Source organism: Pteronotus mesoamericanus, unplaced genomic scaffold (genome assembly GCF_021234165.1).
Source record: "Pteronotus mesoamericanus isolate MK-2021 breed Mesoamerican mustached bat unplaced genomic scaffold, CSHL_Meso_final contig_25, whole genome shotgun sequence".
Lineage (NCBI taxonomy): Eukaryota > Metazoa > Chordata > Mammalia > Chiroptera > Mormoopidae > Pteronotus > Pteronotus mesoamericanus.
In genome coordinates, this window is record NW_026555105.1 from 39,257,876 (window position 1) to 39,276,273 (window position 18,398).

Consider the following 18,398-nt stretch of genomic DNA (forward strand, 5'->3'; position numbering starts at 1 on the left):
GCATTTGGTTGGCTTAAGGGGAGGTGTGAACTAAGAAGGGATTTTAGGGGGAAAAAAACAAATATCTTTCTTACCATCCTGAAGCCTATGTAATGATCAGGTCACCCAGAGAATTTTGCTGACTCTAGCTAGAGGGCACATTTGCATCAGGTTTGTTTTCAATACTGAAGGGAAAAAACAGAGTGAGTCCTAAGCACAGAAGTTCTTCAGAAGCCTCCACTTTCGTACTCACATGTGCTGTTTATGCTACTTAAGGTTACTCACAGGACTGGTTAGAGGACAGCTGGGTTGAGTGGAGAGGGCATTACTTGCGATCAGAAGGCATGGTTTTGATTTCTGGTCCTGCTGCTTATGAGCTTTGTGACTGAACAAATTACCTACGATTTCCAACCTTGATTGTCTTTTTTATGAAATACAGATAATAAAATCAGATCCCCACACCCACTCCTAGCACAAACTGTCTTGAAGATTAATCTCTATGATAAATGCCTGTGAACATGCCTCAGGTCCTGGAAAGCCTAATGCAAATGAGGCAGTTTTGCTCTTAAAAGGAATTCTCTAGAATTTACTTGATATCCTGATTTGAGAGAGAGGGGTATATATACAGAGTGGGCAAAAGTAGGTTTACAGTTGTTTGTATGGAAAAACAATACAATAATTAATAAATAATAATGTAAGAATAAACACTTTCATGTACTCACAACTGTAAATCTACTTTTGACCCCTCCTGTGTGTATATATGTGTGTGTGTATATATATATATACACATATAGGTATCTGTATATATATGAAAGTAATAAAGCTAATCTTGACTGATGAGAACTGAATGATCTTTGGATCTCTGTCAACAATTTATGGTCTATAGGGCAGTGGGGGTAGAGGTTAGGTAGAGGTTAGATGAGAAGACATTCACACTCTGCCTCCGAACTTCCTACCATATTGTCTTGGGCAAATCAGCATTGCCTCAGCTCTATTTAATAAAATAGAGATAATGACATTGTACTACTTCAAGGACTAAATGAAGACATGCAAAGCACGTGATTGTAAGTACTAAGAGTTTTAGATATAGGGGTTATGATCCCAAGTAGTTTCTTAGTAGTCTGAAATTCAAACTTTACATCAACTTATACTTAATTTACCTCCTTCCCAATTTTGGATTTTATTTCATTTTACCCATAGAAGCAAATTTTTAAAAATTAATGGTGTCTGTCATTACAGTGCTACAGATTTTTGAAGTTTTTGTAATTAGCCACTCCAGTGCTGTCTGCCTTCCTTCATTTAAATGGTCGGTTCTGTTTGAAAGTTTGTGCAAAAAGAGTTGCTGGGTTCAAAGAAAAATTCAGCAATTGGATGGCATATGAAATAAGGTTAAACTTGAACAACACAGGCGTGAACTGTGCAAATCCATTTATGTATGGATTTTTTAAATAAATACTGTAAAGGTATTTTCTCTTCCTTATGATTTTCTTAATATTTTTTATCCAGCTTACTTTGTTGTAAGAGTACAGTATTTAATACATGTAATATACAAAATATGTGTTAATCAACTGTTTACAATATCAGTAGTAAGCTATTTGTAGTTAAGTTTGGGGGGAGTCAAAAGTTATATATAGATTTTTGACTTCAAGAGGAATCAGCACCATAACTCCCAGATTGTTCAAGAGTCAACTATATAATAAACTTTCACCTCTTTTGTGTGTTTTTTTCTTTCTCCTTAGCTCTCACCTGAAGTTTAGTAATCTCACACTAATTTCAACCCATGGACTCCCTGGAAAAAAACTACTGGGCACTGAACAAAGGAAGTTTTTAGCAAGCGAGTATGAATTCTATTTGCTTTTTCATTCTGAGCCCTAAATGTCCTGACTTGTATGCAATTATTTCTATGCTAAATAGATTTCAGACTAGAAAGAGGAAAGTTGGGTGGACTTTCCTTCTGGCTTATAGATGTCACTTAGGAGATACGAGTACAAACCTGGTAATGAGTGAATGGCAGGGTTGGGCTGCCATTTTCTGTTTGTGGAAAGACCTATAGCCTCTTCCAAACAACTGGGATGGAGCCTCCTTACCCAGCCAACCCCTGCATTTGGGTTCTGAGTGACACTATAGGGCAGAGGAGCTTGGTGTCTGTATTTCCATCAGATCAGGCAGCTCCCCCAAGGTTCAGAGTTGGGAGATGAAGGTCCAGTACCTCACTGGGGTGTGGGTCTTACACTTAGCCTAGCCATTTATAATCTGGGGCTGATCAAGCAAGACATTCTATGCCAGTCTAGGCAAGCTTTGTTGTTTGCATCCCAGTAGAATCCCATTTCATTATCACACAGCTTCCATTAACTTAATTTCCTGTAGCAATACAAGGGTACAAGAATTATTAGGCTCCCTGCCTCTAGATACAATGTTCAAATTTTTCAAATGAGGAGGAAGGAAATTGTTCCTTCTCCGGGTATTCATTTTAAGATCCATGACAAAGGGATCCTCTTTCTTCTGTGAAAAACACTTATTTTGCCATCAAACAATGAGAAAACCTGTGGCTTTCTTGCCAGCAGAATCAGGCTCATTTTTGCCTAATATCAGACTATGAACCTTTTTTTTCTTTTTTAAGGCCATCATAAGGTACAGTAAAAAAATTTAAAAATTTTTTAAAAAGCCAGGTGGATGCAGATTCAGATCCTACCCCTATCACAAAGGGGATTTCATTCCCTGAACTTTGAATTTTTGTTACTGTGAAAAGTGTATGATAAGTGAACCTTGCTGGAGTTTTTGGTTAAAATTAGTGTAATAGTAAATTCTGGCTGTGTAGAGGATCAACACATGCACACCCCTTCCTTCATTGCCCTATTTCTAAATTACATGATTCCCAGGAAATGTTGGTGTTATTGATAAATGTCCACAGGAATTTAATTCATTCAGCTTGATAAAGGTTTCTATGAGCCCCTGTGTTAGGCATGTTATAGCAGAGAAAAACCAGTAGTGACTTTTCGCTGTGTGGGATCTGTGTGTGGCAGATGGAAAGTCACCTGGTTCGTGCACAAGCCTGCCTCTCCACATTCTCAACACAGCAGCCAGAAAAGTGCTGCATAAATGTGAGTCAATTCATGCCAACTCCTAACTGTCCAATATGGTGGCTACTGGCCACATACGGCTATGTAAATTTATATTGATTAGCATTAAATGAGATTAAAAATTCAGCTTCTCAATTATGTTAGCCATATTTCAAGTGCTCAAATAGCCACATGTGCCTAGTAGCTGCCACATCAGTCAGCACAGCTACAGAACATTTCCATCATCACAGAAAGTTCTAGAATGTTTCAACCTAAAATCCCTGTCTACTTTATTCTCTGACCTCATCTTTTACCATTTCCACTCTAGCCATACCAACCTCCTTAACATTTCTAAAACAGAACAGGCAGGTCCCCACCTTGAGGATCTTTGCTTTTCTCTCTCCAAGTCTTTGCTTAAATGTCAATTTTTCAATAAGACCTATCCTGACCACCCATTCATTTGCAACCAACACTAAAACACTCCAGTCCTCCTTACTCTGCTTGTATTTTTTCTTGGTACTGAAATCCTTGTAAATATTATATAATTTGCCCTTTAAAATTATGTTTTCTCTTTATATTCTCAATCCTTCAACTACAATGTAAACTCCATGAGGACAGGAATTTTTTTTGCCCCTTTGTTCACTGATATGTCCCTAGCATCTAGGACACAGGTTGGCACATAGCAGGTGCTCAGTAAATAATGTTGAAAAGATGAAGTTTCATCCAAAAGTACCTGTGAAAGTCATCTCAATCAGTATATACATAGGAACTAAATGGCACAACCAGGTGCCTCTGGTTGAGTAACTTCATGTTATCATCATTCTGGAAACTACAAATTGAAAGATGTTGCCTTTCCAGTGTCCCTCACATCACAATAAAGGAAATTATCTTTGGTCATGAAGTTTAAAAATAACAAATGCATTGACATCCATAAATATAATGGTTTAAATTTCTCATTTTAAATATGAATTCTGAACTTTGCCCTAACCATTGTTTTGATTTATTATTGTTGTTACTATATTTAATAGCCAGTTTTTGTTTTAATTCTCTGGCCCTGCCCAGTGTCTAGTGGAGGTGTTAATGACATGCTAGGGATGCAGCAGAAAGGAAGGCAGTGGGAGGACAGGAGAAAGAGGAAGCAGGAGAAATCCACTAATTGGACAATCAGCCCTGAATAATTGAAAGTTAATTGTAATATCCCTTCTTCTAAGAGTGTTACAATAAATCCTTTATAGAAACCTCCGTGGTTCTTTCCAGTTCTAAAGGGTACTGATTCCATGAAGTGCAGATCTGCCCTATAAGTCTCCTGATACCAGATATGGGGCCCCTGCAACTTAAATAAGCAGGCCACTTGTCACACATGTCTTCTTCCAAAATTTTTCCCATCCTGCATTTCTGCTTTTTAAAAAATTATTCGCCATCTCCAGAATGTTCTGTGAAGATAGCCTTTTACGTTATTTTCAAGTCAGGGTCAAGGTTACTTGAGAAACATGAAATTTCATTGATGTTCCTTCTTTGGTTTCTTCTCTCTTTTCCAGAGAACCCTAGTGGAGGTATTTCTCTTCTCCTCAAGCCATGAGACAGTCCCTGTTATGTTAGAATCTTAATGCTCACTAACTCTGCTTAGGAAATAATTTTGGGAAAATATCACATAGTTTCCAATGTCTACTTTCACCTGCCTGATTGGTAAATTAAAGAAGGTCCAGAATGGATAGTGATATCCAGAACAGATGGTAATTACCTACGCAGTGACATTTTAAACTGAGAAATGCCATAGTAACAAACTGCAAAAGCAGCACCCCACATTCTTCAATGCTTCCTAGGGTTCCTAAAAATCACCTCCGGCATTCCACTTCCCACTACACAATGCTTCAGATCTTAACCCCGAAATATGCATTCTGACATTGCACTATTGTCCCACTGTTATTAAAAATAACATTGTCTTTGCCTTCCCCAAATTTCCCCTGAGAACTTTATCTTTGAGCAAATCCTCATAAGACTAATCCCTACGCACTATTTTTAATTTTTCCTCATCTTGGGTGACTGACAGTGCTGTTCCTATTATGCAGGGACTGTGATGCAAATGAGAACAATCCTTTGTGGGTCTCTCATGAATATACAAAATTAATTAAATTTTTGTTTTTCTGTAAAGCTACCAAAATGGTTTTTTAAAAAAGAATTTCATCTCACCTTCTATTATTTTCCTGTGATAGGCCAGCCCCCAATTTTCTTTTCTTATTACGGAGAAATTTTCTTGTTTTTAAGTGTTGTTTCATGGAGAGATACAAAGCCCAGAGCTCCCTTCTCTTTCACAGATCCTATAACGGGGTCTAATGTACATCCATTATGAGGATTCTTTTTGTGTGTTGAGAGCAGACTCATAAGTGGATCAAAAAGAAAAAATGTTCTCCCATTACTACTTTAGTCCTATTTGCCTCCAAGGAGAATAAACAGGATTATATATCATTAATATCATTTAGAATAATACCCTTCACATATGCATTCCACTTGACAAAATAGATCTCTTATATCCTCACATTTATCCCTTACAATTGTCAGTGCTTGTTGGGAGGAAAATTATCCCAAGTTGAGGAGTGAAGAAACTGAAGTATTGAAAGAGGATGCATAGTCCCAGGGTCCAATCTTATTGGTGACAAAGCAGGGGTACAGGCCTTGGTACAGTGAAGCCTAGAGTTAAATGAAACACATTATTCTGCCACCTACACTCTTGTAATGGCATCAGAACAGAATCACTAGAGGGTCACATCAGGAGGTCATAGCTTTCAGAAAGTTCTGGAAAAACCCCTCATGAAACTCTAAAAAACCCCAACACCAACAAGAAACACCGTTTCCTCACATTATACTAGAATGCTCAAACTCAGTGGAATCCAGACAAGAAAACACATCTACCCTGGACCTGCTGTTTGCAAAAGTATCAATTCTCCATAAATCACCTTTGCCCTGTAAGGTGAATCTCAAAAGTCTCCGGGGACTGTAGTTGCTTCAAACATAATTCCCTAATTGACACGTTCTCTAAATAAAATGTGTTCTGTTGTTTTGGCACAAATCCACACACTCATTCTAAGAATGAGTCATTTATTGAAAAGAGTTAGCAAATAGGGAGGTTCTCAATATTCAGGACCTTAACCCTGCCTTTGAGAATCCTTAGCAATGTCACTTTCATGGTCAATAGAACAAGTCAACAGCTAAAGTAAATTTATACTCACTATGAAACAGAAACAGAAGAAAGGATGTACATTATATATATGATTCACATGCACACATATACACAAACCCTCCCTGTTGTGGACTGGCTATTTAGCTATAATGGGAAGATGTCAATTTGTGACTGTCTCATGATGAGAAATTTCCTAGTGTGTAGCCTTGGTGCTGGTATACTCACAGTAAGAGCACAGGCTCAGCCCACTGAGGGACTTGAACCAGCTCACCAGATGTCTAATTAATGCCTGCTGTCAGCTGCTCAAATGTCACTGATGGAGCTTCTCTCTCTGCAGCCACTGTTTTAATGATAAAGATCACGCATTGATGTCACTGTGCTCCTGGGTCAATGTCGTGGTTGGTAGAATGACTGCCATAGACCGAGCAGCCAAGCATGTCATGGTTTCCCAAAAAGAAATCGTGCTCTATGATCACCTCATCCTCTGCACCGGGCAGCAGTACCAGGTGAGGCTGTGCATGGTCATCGGAGTGAGTAACAGTTAATGTGTTTACCAGGCACATACTCTCTGGGTGAAGAGCATACCTTCTTGCCTGGCAGCTGCCACGCTGTATTGATAAAAGTGTCCTGTGAAGCTCGTGCACATGACCAGAATTGTATCCAAAACCCTCACGGAAACCTATTCCAAGAAAAGCATTCTGCTCAAGAATAAAAATCACAGCAAGTCGGAGAAATGTCATTCTTTAAGCTGTTGTCCAGAAGTCTAACACTTGCTGCTCACCAAAGCAGAATCCAGACACAACCCACATGCATTTGTGGGAAATTAATTTACGCCTGAAGAGGCTAACATTTGGCAGTGGTGATGGGCTCATGCAAAAGTATTTCAAACATGCACACCTTCTGTCAACCCTTGTGTCATTTTTTGTCTCTCAGTTTTAAAACTAGGAAATGTGACTGATTACCCAGTGACTATGTTGTCCGTTTTGATTAAATTCTCAAACCACATTTCAGGAAAGCATTGTTGGATATAATTGAAGTTGTTTAATATCTTAGGGAAGTGAATTTTAATATTCTCACTTTGCAATACACATTAGCATTTCATGTGGCCCACAAAATAGGGCATCTCTGTAATCGAAAGAGACTTACTTTGTAACTCAGATGGGATCTTTTTGTTACGTTTCTCCCAGAAACCTGGACAGGCCTCCCTGTGGTGGGTTTGTTCCCAAGGAGTATGGAGTAATCCATCCCCATCCGAGGCACTGTTATATTTTATCTGGCTCTCTCTTAGGCCATCTTGTGAGTGGTCCTGGATTAAAAGGGTGTGTGTGTGTGTGTGTGTGTGTGTGTGTGTGTACATGAGCATGCACACATGTAGGTTTTTGTTTCATAGCCAAGCCAAGAAGAGGTAGTATATGGTGGGGGACCGACAGCTAAGCAACTCTCAGCATCACTTACTTGCGGTTCTGAGCCTTGGCTACACGTTGAAATCACCTAGGGCACTTATAAAATATATCCATGCCTAGATCCAACTCCCAGAAGCTCTGTTTTAATTCTTATGGGGTGGGGACTCAATCATCAGTATTTTTTTAAAGCTCCCAGAATCCTAAGTCAAGGTGAAGGACAACTGACTTTAACTTTCTTGACATAGAATCTCTCATCTCAAACTGTCATGTGCACACATCTCCCCTGTGCATCTCATAAAATCCAGAGTCTGAGCAGAAAGGGGACAGGGGCAGTTGAGGGGCAGATTATAAAAACTGCAGTTTTAATAATCTCCCAGGTGAGGCAGATGCTGCTAGAGACTAGACCATATTCTGAGTATCAAAAGTTTGGATCACCCTCTGAGTAATTAATTTTTTTCTCTTCTTTTTTCTTTTTCTTAGTTAAAGGATAAAAATAAACTCAAGGACTATGTTATTTTGATACTTAAGTATTCCTCTTTTTAAGCATTAGGCCAGAAGAAAACACCATGTGCCCCTTTAGCTTGCCCTCCTTTGCCTGCTCCACTGATTCCCAGCTGCTGCCAATGATCAAGGACTTCAGAAAATATGAGTAAAAGACTCGGGCATTTGCCCATGTGTGTCCAGCTGCCCCTGCAGCTTTAGTCTGTGGCACATTAAACTCTTGCCCTTTTAACAACAGGAAAAATGAAGAAGTGATAAAGGGAGTTCTAATTTAATTTTTCTAGAAGGACATAAAACTTAAAGGTACAGAGAGTGATACCAAAAAAAAAAAGCAACTGAATTCACTTTGAGGGGTGAGGGGTTCCAGTTCTTATTTCTTTTCTTGTTTTCTTCTCCAACTTTGGGGTTTTGTCCCAATTTTGTAACTTACAAAACAACCACAACAAATAAATATGATGAAAATAAAGCAGAAACTCAAAGCAAGAAGATAACTTATTACAAAATATAATTACAAGCCTTAACCTTTAAATGGCATGTATCACTTTAATATTATGTAATATTTTTAATATCCAAATGCATATCATGTAATCTTTTTATCAGGTAATCCATGCACAAAATAAAACAAACTGTGCTGTAGGGTTGCATGTGAGGAGGACTGCTCTCTACTTCTAAGCCAAGGACACCCACTTTGAAGCATTTCTATTGTTAATTCTTCAATACTCTTACACTGAACTCCAAAAAATGCATTTATAGTAGTTTTTTTCTTTATCTATCAACTTCTGACATTTTGGAAGATGAAGATTTATCTAGCTCACATTCAGTACTCTCTGATTGCCTTTCCCACCCTATCAATTCAACTATTTTTATTGGTGAGCACATGCTGGTCCTGGAAATCACTCTGAAACAGCCAGTCTCCATGGCTCATGGAGAAGCATGCAGAGAGGGAGAAATGTCTACCCCATGCCTGGATTTGGGCTATCTCAAAAATAGGAAGAATCAGAATATGTCAAAGTCAAATAAGGCTGGTGCTGATCATAAGAAAACCATGATAGGGACCCTCAAAAGGGTGACACTTACTAGAAGCCAGCAGGTAGGGCAAGAACATCCAACCAGGCCAGTGAGTGAGCCAGGATGTTAGTTATGGTGAGCTTGATGTGGGTCAGCAATAGCATGTGATCTCCACAGAGGCTAATTACATCTTGGATGGGGTAAGTAAGAGCCTGGCATGCAGAATGGTACAGCCCCAGGAAATAGCCTTCTACAAACAGGTAGGAAAGAGAGTTTTGCACACCACTTTGCCTTCCCTGTAAGAATTGAGAAAGCTGCTCCCCCATCACTTAACAGCACTAAGCATGAAGAGACATCACTGCATTTGAGGATGATTAAAGTGCAAAATAACAGCAAGAGGTCAAAGAAAAGTGGCATTTTAAAACAAAGCCAAAAATTCTTTGGTTTCTTCCATCTAAGAGGTGGAGTTTCCTCCCCTTTGAATCTGGGCAGGCTTGTGACTATCTTAACCAATAGAGTACAAATGCAGTGATGTGACATAACTTCTGAGGCCCTGTCAAGGGCCATTCATTGTCTCTTTGCGTGAACAGTTGCTTCTGGAACCCTGGTGTGTTATGTAAGAAGTTCACGTAACTTGTGATTGCCATGCTGGAGATGCCATACATTGGTTCTCCAGTTGATAGTTCTAGCTGATCCCAGCCTTTCAGCCATCCCTGCCAAGGCACCAGACATGTGAGTTAAGCCATCTTGGACGCCCACCAGCTGAATGTCACCAGTGACCCCTATCAATAACACATGGAATAAAAGAGTTGCCCAGCCAAACCCTACCTAAATTTCTGAACCACAAAATCATGAAAAGTAATAAAATGGTGGTTGTTTAAACCACTAAGCTTTGGCATGAGTTCATAGCACAGCAAAATACAACTGAAACAAAAATAATAACACAGAATAAGAGAAAGATAACATCTGCAAAAATCAGAACTGACTTCTGACAACATTCCAAAGTGCAGGCTTTATACACACACACTTTGATCACCCAGGCTCTGAAATGGGATCTGAAGTAAACAAAGAGCAGAAGCTAAGTTGAGTGAGCCTCAGGATTAGATGAAAAGGCAGATAGTGGGTTAAATCAAGAGGCAGAACTGCTGTACAATGTTAGTGATGCTGAAGACAAAGCACAAAGCTCCCTGCGAGGGTAGAGGCACAGGGCCAAGGGCAAAGGGCAACGTATGATGCAAGAAATGAAAAGATATAATTGAATGGAAGCAACATATGGATCATTGGTCTTCCCAAAGAAGATACCCAAATAGAATAGAGACAACAAAGATATGCTAGAAGAAAATTTTACATATCTAAAAACTGCATTGCCCAGTTGATCAAATTCCAGGGAAAATAAAAGAAAAATTTTTTCAGCTACTTACACATTCTTATAAAAATTTTGGTTCTATATGAAATATAGGGGGGAAACCAAGAGAAAAATAACAAGTTACCAACCCTTTTCCCCACCTCCCCCAAAAAAGAACAAAAATAAGGCAGGCATTAAAAAATTACCTCTCCAGTGTTAAATGGCATAAGAAAATGAAACTAGGCACACAGGATGTTGAAGAAAATGTAGCAATTCAATAATTACATGCCCACCTAAGTCCCTTCTATTTGAAGACAGCGTCAGAAAAATAGAAGGCCTCAGAAAAATGATCTTCACTGTTCTTTAATGTATATTCAAATAACTGACACAGAAAGAAAACTTCGGATTTCACAATAGCATGAAAGAACAAGGGGCAAGCGCCAAACAATTTAAAAGGTAATCCAAATTTGTAAATCTGAGAATAAATGCAAAATGGGAACAAAATGAATCTTAATCTAAATCTAATCAATACCATGTTGTTGAAAATAGGGAGAGAATTTCAGGGAGGAATATGAAGTGTCTTAAATGGGGAAACTCAAAGGTAACATTCAATCTTAACTCATATGTAGAGTAAATAAGGTTAAAGAATGCTTTTGAACTGCATAAATAAGTTTACCTTTCAAACACCAGAGAAGATAAAATGGGAGAAAATATATCACTCATGTAACCAAAAGGAAGAAAACAAAGGCAACAGCCACAATGCTCAAATGTGAAAATATAAACAAGGATGGCGTGAGAGGAAAAAAAAAATAGTTATATCAGTGAATGTCATGGTTTTAAAATGCTGTGTTACAAGACCAAAGTTCTGTTTTTACACTAAATTCAAACTACAAGAAATATACCAAAACAAAATGACACCCAGACTTTAAAAATTAAAAAATTGTTAAAAGTGCACCAGCAATGTGCCAGGGAAATTCAAACAGCTATTAGAAGGAGCAACAATGTTAGTATCTAACAAAGCAGAATTATTGAGATTAAAAAAAAAAAGACAAAGGGTAGAATTTGTGACAAAGAGGTGATGAGCCTGTTGCATGCTGAACATGATTATGCCAAAGAACATTTCACAAAAACAGAAAGAAGTACTCCTGGAGTATTATATTTGTTTCTTGAACTAACATTTAATAAGAGGAAGAACAAGCTGAAAGCACATCCAGAAACTCAGAGACACCCAAGAGAGGTGAAGATTCGGGATGGTTATTCTCAAAAACCTGAAGGGATATAGAAAATAAATTAGACTTGTATGTCACGGCCCTGGGAAACTGAATTAGGACAGACCACCAGCAGTAATGGAAATACAGTGCTTATTCATCCTAAGAAACAACTTCCTAAGAGTCAGGGTCTTCTCCAAAATGGAATGTCCAGCCCCAGAAGACAGCGAGATTCCTCTGTGGAGGCCTCATAAGTGGGTTAGGAACATCTGACAGTGTTGAGTCATTGCCTTTCACCACATGTGTTTTAACTGATGTAACCCTTACAGTAACTCTCTGAGGTCTGTGCCACTTTCATCTCCAATTTATAGATGAAGAATTCAAGGTGCAGTGAAGTTGAAGTAGTTTGTCCAGTGTCAGACAATGATAAAGTAACGCACAAGGATTTGAACCCTGGCAGTCTGACTCCAGAGCATGAGTTCTCCACCACTGCCTTTGTCTCCTTTCTCTCTATCTCTTTGCTCTTCCTTCTTTACATCCTCTCTCTGTCACAGATGTGGCCCAGGGATTACACTTGATGGCTTTTAAAAGTCTTTACAACATAGAAATTCTAGAATTTACTGTTCATAGCTAGAAAAATAAGTTTATTTCTTTTTCTCATAAATATCTATGAAAAAGTAACTCTGGTCTGGTAAGGTAGCTCCCTAATGTCATCAGAAACAAGGTCCTTCTATATTTTGTTCTTCCATTCTTAATATGTGGCTTCCATCTTCAATATCTTGAAATACATGCTGTGGCTCCAGCCATTCCATTTGCGAGAAGCAGGAAGGAGGAGGCACTAGAGCAAAATGACTTTATGTTGCCCCACCCAAGGGCTACCTCCCAACATGAGTTGGAAAATGTAGTTTTTCAGCCAGGCGTATTTTCCAGGAATCTGTTACTAAGAAAGAAATGGAGACAGGATATTAAGTAAGCCACTGGAAGTCCCTGTCATCCATAAGTTACTAGCTTACTGAGGGGTAAGGGGTGGACAAGGGGCTCCCACAAGCCAGTGATGTTCTTGCTTGCAATGTTCAATCCAGAATTATCTGATGCAGTAATTGAAAAGTTGTATGCCATCAACATTGTAAACTTCTATGCTCCCAATATAGGAGCCCCCAAGTTTATAAGGAAATTGTTGGATGACTTCAAAAAAGATACAGACAGCAACACACTGATAGTAGGGGAATTCAACACCCCACTGTCAAAAATCGACAGGTCTTCCAAACAAAACATTAATAAACATATCGTGGCGCTGAATGACACACTGAATCAAAGAGACTTAACTGACATATATAGAACCTTACATCCCAAAGAAGAAAAATACATATTCTTTTCAAAGGCTCATGGCAGTTTTTCAAAGATAGACCACATGATAGGACACAAAGCAAGCCTCAGCAAATTTAGGAAAATTGAAATAATACCAAATTTTTTCTCAGACCACAAGGCCTTGAAACTCGAAATCAACCTCCAAGAGAAACTTCAAAAACTTGCAAACTCATGGAGACTGAACAGTACACTATTAAACAATGAATGGGTCAATAATGAGATAAGAGAAGAGATAAAAAATTTCTGGAAACAAATGAAAATGAACAGACAACAGTCCAAAACCTATGGGAGACAGCAAAGGCGGTCCTGAGAGGGAAGTTCATAGCAATACAGGCTTACCTAAAAAAGATAGAAACATTTCAAATAAAAGACCTAACACTATAACTTCAAGAACTGGAGAAACAACAACAAATAAATCCCAGAGCAAGCAGAAGGAAGGAAACAGTCAAGATTAGAGCAGAACTGAATGACATAGAGATGAAAAGAACAATTCAAAGGATCAACCGATCCAGAAGCTAGTTCTTTGAAAAGATAAGTAAAATCGACTTTCTGATTTTTTCTGATAAGAAAACTCTCTTGTTTTGATAGCAGTATTGATGGTACCCTTTTTTAAAAAACGATTTTATTTATTTATTTTTAGAGAAAGGGGAAGGGAGAGAGAAAGAAAGGGAGAGAAACATCAATATGTGCTTGCCTCTCAGATGCCCCCAGCCGAGGACCTGGCCCGCAACCCAGGCATGTGCCTTTACTGGGAATGGAACCGGCGACCCTTTGGTTTGCAGGCTGGCTGTCAATCCACTGAGCCACACCAGCCAGGGCTGTACCTCTTCATTAAATATGCTCTCTATGCTCTCCTTTTAATCTTTATTTTTCTCCTTACTTTGATGACATAATATGAAATTTTCCATAGATCCTTTTTAATTTATTGAGTTCTGCTAAACTCTGTGTAGACAAATTAATTGGCCTTGGGATTTAAAATCCTAGTTTCAGTTTTACCTATTCTGTGAAAAGGCCACTGTATGAATATTAAAAACTATATATTATCCCATTAATTTTCCTTTAATTTCTCTAATTCTTTATAGTTTAGAAGTGTACAAAAATGCTACATATTTGAGTGCACACAGAATTATATGGGTTATAAAAATACAATTACATTTCAGGAGTGTAGTAAGCTAATTTTCATTTTGGGCCTTATTATTATTTCTCCATCTCCTCCTTGTTACTTAATCTATACACCCATTATTTGAAACACAAACCATTGAAATTTTATAACTTGAATGCCTCTCAATTTGTTCTTTAGTTCTGCCATTTTCTTCTGTCAAGGAGTTTTCCTAATTCATTAAATCATGACTTACTAAACTGGTATAATGTTACCCAAATTTCATTTTCTTTTATACTACAATGCTTATTGTAATTCAGGTGAATTTTCAAACCTCCAAAACATAGTATTCAATAATGTGTACTTCTTTTTTCATTTTTTTCTTTTAAATATAATTCTTTTACTGTTGTTCAAGTACAGTTGTCTCCATTTTCCCACCACCACTTTCCTCCACCCCATACACATCCACCTCTGACCCTCAATCCTACCTGCTTTTCGCTTTGTCCTTGGGTCCTTCATAAATCATTCCTTGACAACCTTTCCCCTTCTTACCCCATTATGCTCCTCTCCCCTCCCCTCTAGTTACTGTCAGTTTGTTCTTTATTTCAGTATCTCTGGTTCTATTTTGCTCTCTTCTTTGTTTTGTTTATTATGTTTCACTTATACTTGAGATTATATGGTATTTGTCTTTTACTGCCTGGTTTATTGCACTTAGCATAATGCTCTCCAGTTCCACCCATGCTGTGGCAAAGGGTAGTAGCTCCTTTTTTCTGCTGTGTAGTATTCCATTGTGTAAATGTATCATTGTTTTTTGATCCACTCATTTACTGATGGACACAGGTTGCTTCCAGCACTTGGCTATTATAAATTGTGCTACTATGAACATTGGGGTGCAAAGGTTCTTTTGAATTGTTGTTTCAGGATTCTTAGGGTATAATCCCAGCAATGGAATTGCTGGGTCAAAAGGCAGTTCCATTTTTAGTTTTTTGAGGAAATTCCATACTGTTTTCCACAGTGGCTACACTAGTCTGCATTCTAACAATGTACTAGGTTTCCCTTTTCTCCACAGCCTCGCCAGCACCTGTTGTTTGTTGATCTGTTTATGATGGCCATTCTGACTGGTATGAAGTGGTATCTCATTGTGGTTTTAATTTACATCTCTCTGATGGCTTGTGATGCTGAGCATCCTTTCATATGTCTCTGGGCCCTCTGTATGTCCTCCTTGGAGAAGTGTCTGCTCAGGTCCTTTGCCCATTTTTTAATTGGATTATCTTCCTGGAGTGGAGTCATGTGAGTTCTTTATATATTTTGGAGATCAAACCATTGTCTGAGATATCATTGGCAAATATATTTTCCCATACAGTTGGTTTGCTTTTCATTTTGCTGCTGTTTTCTTTAGCCATGCAGAAGCTTTTTATTTTGATGTAGTCCCATTTGTTTGTTCTTTGCTTTATGTCCCTTGCTCTAAGGGCCATATTGGTGAAAATATTACTGCATGGAATATTTGAGAGTTTTCTCCCTATGTTCTCCTCTAGCACTTTTATGGTCTCATGATTTATATTTAAGTCTTTTATCCACCTAGAATTTACTTGTGTGTATGGTGTCAGCTGGTGGTCGAATTTCAATTTTTTGCATGTAGCTGTTCAGCTTTCCCAACATAATTTGTTGAAGAGGCTATTTTTTTCTCCATTTTATGCTTCTGCCCCCTTTATCGAATAGTAACTGATCGTAGACTCATGAGTTTATTTCTGGGCTCTCTCTTCTCTTCCATTGATCTATGTGTCTGTTCTTTTGCCAGTACCAGACTGTTTTGATTACAGTGGACTTGTAATATAGTTTGATGTCAAGTATTGTGATCCTTCCTACTTTGTTCTTCATTCTCAAAATTGCTGTGGCTATTGGGGGTTGTTTATGGTTCCATATAAATTTTTGAAATGTTTATTCTATATCTGTGAAATGCATCATTGGTATTTTAATAGGGATTGTGTTGAATCTATAATTTGCTTTGGGTAGTATGGACACTTTAATGTTAATTCTTCCAATCCATGAACACAGTATATGCTTCCATTTATATGTGTCTTCCTTTAAGTTCTTTCTTCAGTGTTATGTATTTTCTGAGTACAGATCTTTTACCTTCTTGGTTAAGTTTATTCCTAGGTACTTTATTTTTTGTTTTGCTATAGTAAATTGGATTTTTCCCCCTGATTTCTGTTTTTGATATTTCATTTTTGGTATACAAAAAGGCTTTCCATTTCTGAATCCTACTGCTTTGCCAGAGTAGTTTTTTGGTGGAGTCTACAGAGTTTTCTATGTACACTATCATGTCATCTGCAAACCATGACAGTTTTGCTTCCTGCTTTCCAATTTGGGTGCCTTTTATTTCCTTTTCCTGTCTGATCACTGTGGCTAAGACTTCCAATACTATGTCAAATAAAAGTGATGAAAGTGGACATCTTGGTTGTGTTCCTGATCTTAGTGGGAAAGCTTTTAGTTTTTGCCCATTGAGTATGATGTTGGCTGTAGGTTTTTCATGTATGGCCTTTGTCATGTTGAGGTATGGTCCCTCTACTCCCACTTTGCTGAGTGTTTTTATCACAAATGGATGCTGTACCTTATCAAATGCTTTTTCTGCATCTGTTGATATGATCATGTGATTTTGGTCTTTTTTATTTATGTGATATATTACCTTTATTGATTGTAGTGAATATTGTACCATCCTTGTATCCTTGGGATGATTCTCACTTGATCATGGTGTATGATCTTTTTAATGTGTTGCTGAATGCAATTTGCCAATATTTTGTTGAGGATTTTAGCATCTATATTCATCAGCGATATTGGCCTGTAGTTTTCTTTCTTTATAGTGTCTTTATCTGGTTTTGGGATTAGAATGATGCTAACTCACCAAAGCCCTCAGTGGAATGTTTTTACAATAACTATTGTAAAACAATAATACCAAAATACAATAATTTGGTATTATTGTAACACAATAATACCGAAGTCTTAGTGTGATTATGGCTAAGCATATTATATTGCTAATAAGAGAATTTTACCTCCACGATTTCAGTTGCAGTAAATGACCTCTACTTATTGGATTGGGTTTTATTTTTTATTAAATAAAGTGTTACTGCAGCTTCTTCATGGAGAAGGGGCATCAGCTTTTAAAATAGATTTTTAAAAAATATTTAATCCAATTTGAAATGGATATAAGTACATTACAGTACTATATCATGGCTTTACAATTTCTATTAAGGAAGAACATAATCAAAAACTTTCCTAATTGTCACCTGGGTTTTAGTAAAGCCCCCAGTTGTTCAAGCACCAGCCAGCATTCACATCTACCCAGTATAACAAGGCATTTGTCAAGACAAAAGATCTTCCTCTGCACATATATTCATCTCAATCCCTTGAACTTTTTGCTCATCAGAGCTGAGAACCACCCCTGCCTCACAGCCCTGAGACCTTGTACAGAGAATGTATAACACCTGGTTCAGATCTTCCAACAGTGGCCTCAAGTTGCCTTCAATACTTTCTCGCAGTGCTGGCCTCGTTATCTTCCACATACTCTCCACCTGGCCACCAAATAAAAATCAATGGTAAAAGTGATGGCCACTGCTCAAACTCACACAACTGTGCTATTTTACTTGGCTTTCATGTGGTATTTGTTGTTTGATTTTAATTTGAATTGAAATAATTTTTAAAAAATCAAAGAGTCCACTAAAAAAAAAGGTAACATTTCTTGAGAAATCAGATCTGGCCATGCTGAATCCATATTCTATCCTGGCATCAACTGGATGGAGTTGTCTTGGCCAAACTCTCTGATCGACAAAAAAGCCCCTCAATTTGCCACAGTGTCCTTGGCACTGGGGACAAGTGTCAGCATCATCCTTTATTGTGTTTTTACTGTTGCTTTTCTTATAGTGTCTGTTTCCACTCTCTGTCAAAAGTAAGAAAAGAAGTTATACTTAGAGGCTCTGTATTGAGAGAGAAATGGAGGTGAGAGAGTACCTCTCTAACAAAGTGAAGAATAATCCTATAATTTTCATAAGTAACTAGTAGTTCACTTTTCTCATTCTCTGTTCTGCCCAAACTCCATATGCACTTGGATTTCAAACCCTGATATAATTGCTTCTGTGCACCTTTTTACCAAAAAATGGCCACACCACTCCAGTTCCATGTGTTCTTTCACAGCTTTGTTGCCCCTGCATGAAGAGATAGATTGGTTCCCTTCTCTTGCCCTGGGCCGGCCTCTA

The 18,398-nt window shown here is 38.0% G+C and overlaps 1 protein-coding gene across 1 annotated transcript in view; it reads left to right on the plus strand.

Annotated features, from left to right (window-relative positions):
- Positions 1–18,398, plus strand: part of CFAP61 (cilia and flagella associated protein 61) — a 428,437-nt gene that overhangs the window by 271,524 nt on the left and 138,515 nt on the right. The window contains exons 18-19 of the mRNA XM_054574135.1: positions 1,719–1,817; positions 6,554–6,722. Of these exons, the coding sequence (XP_054430110.1) occupies positions 1,719–1,817; positions 6,554–6,722 (268 nt within the window). The remainder of the gene's footprint in view (positions 1–1,718; positions 1,818–6,553; positions 6,723–18,398) is intronic.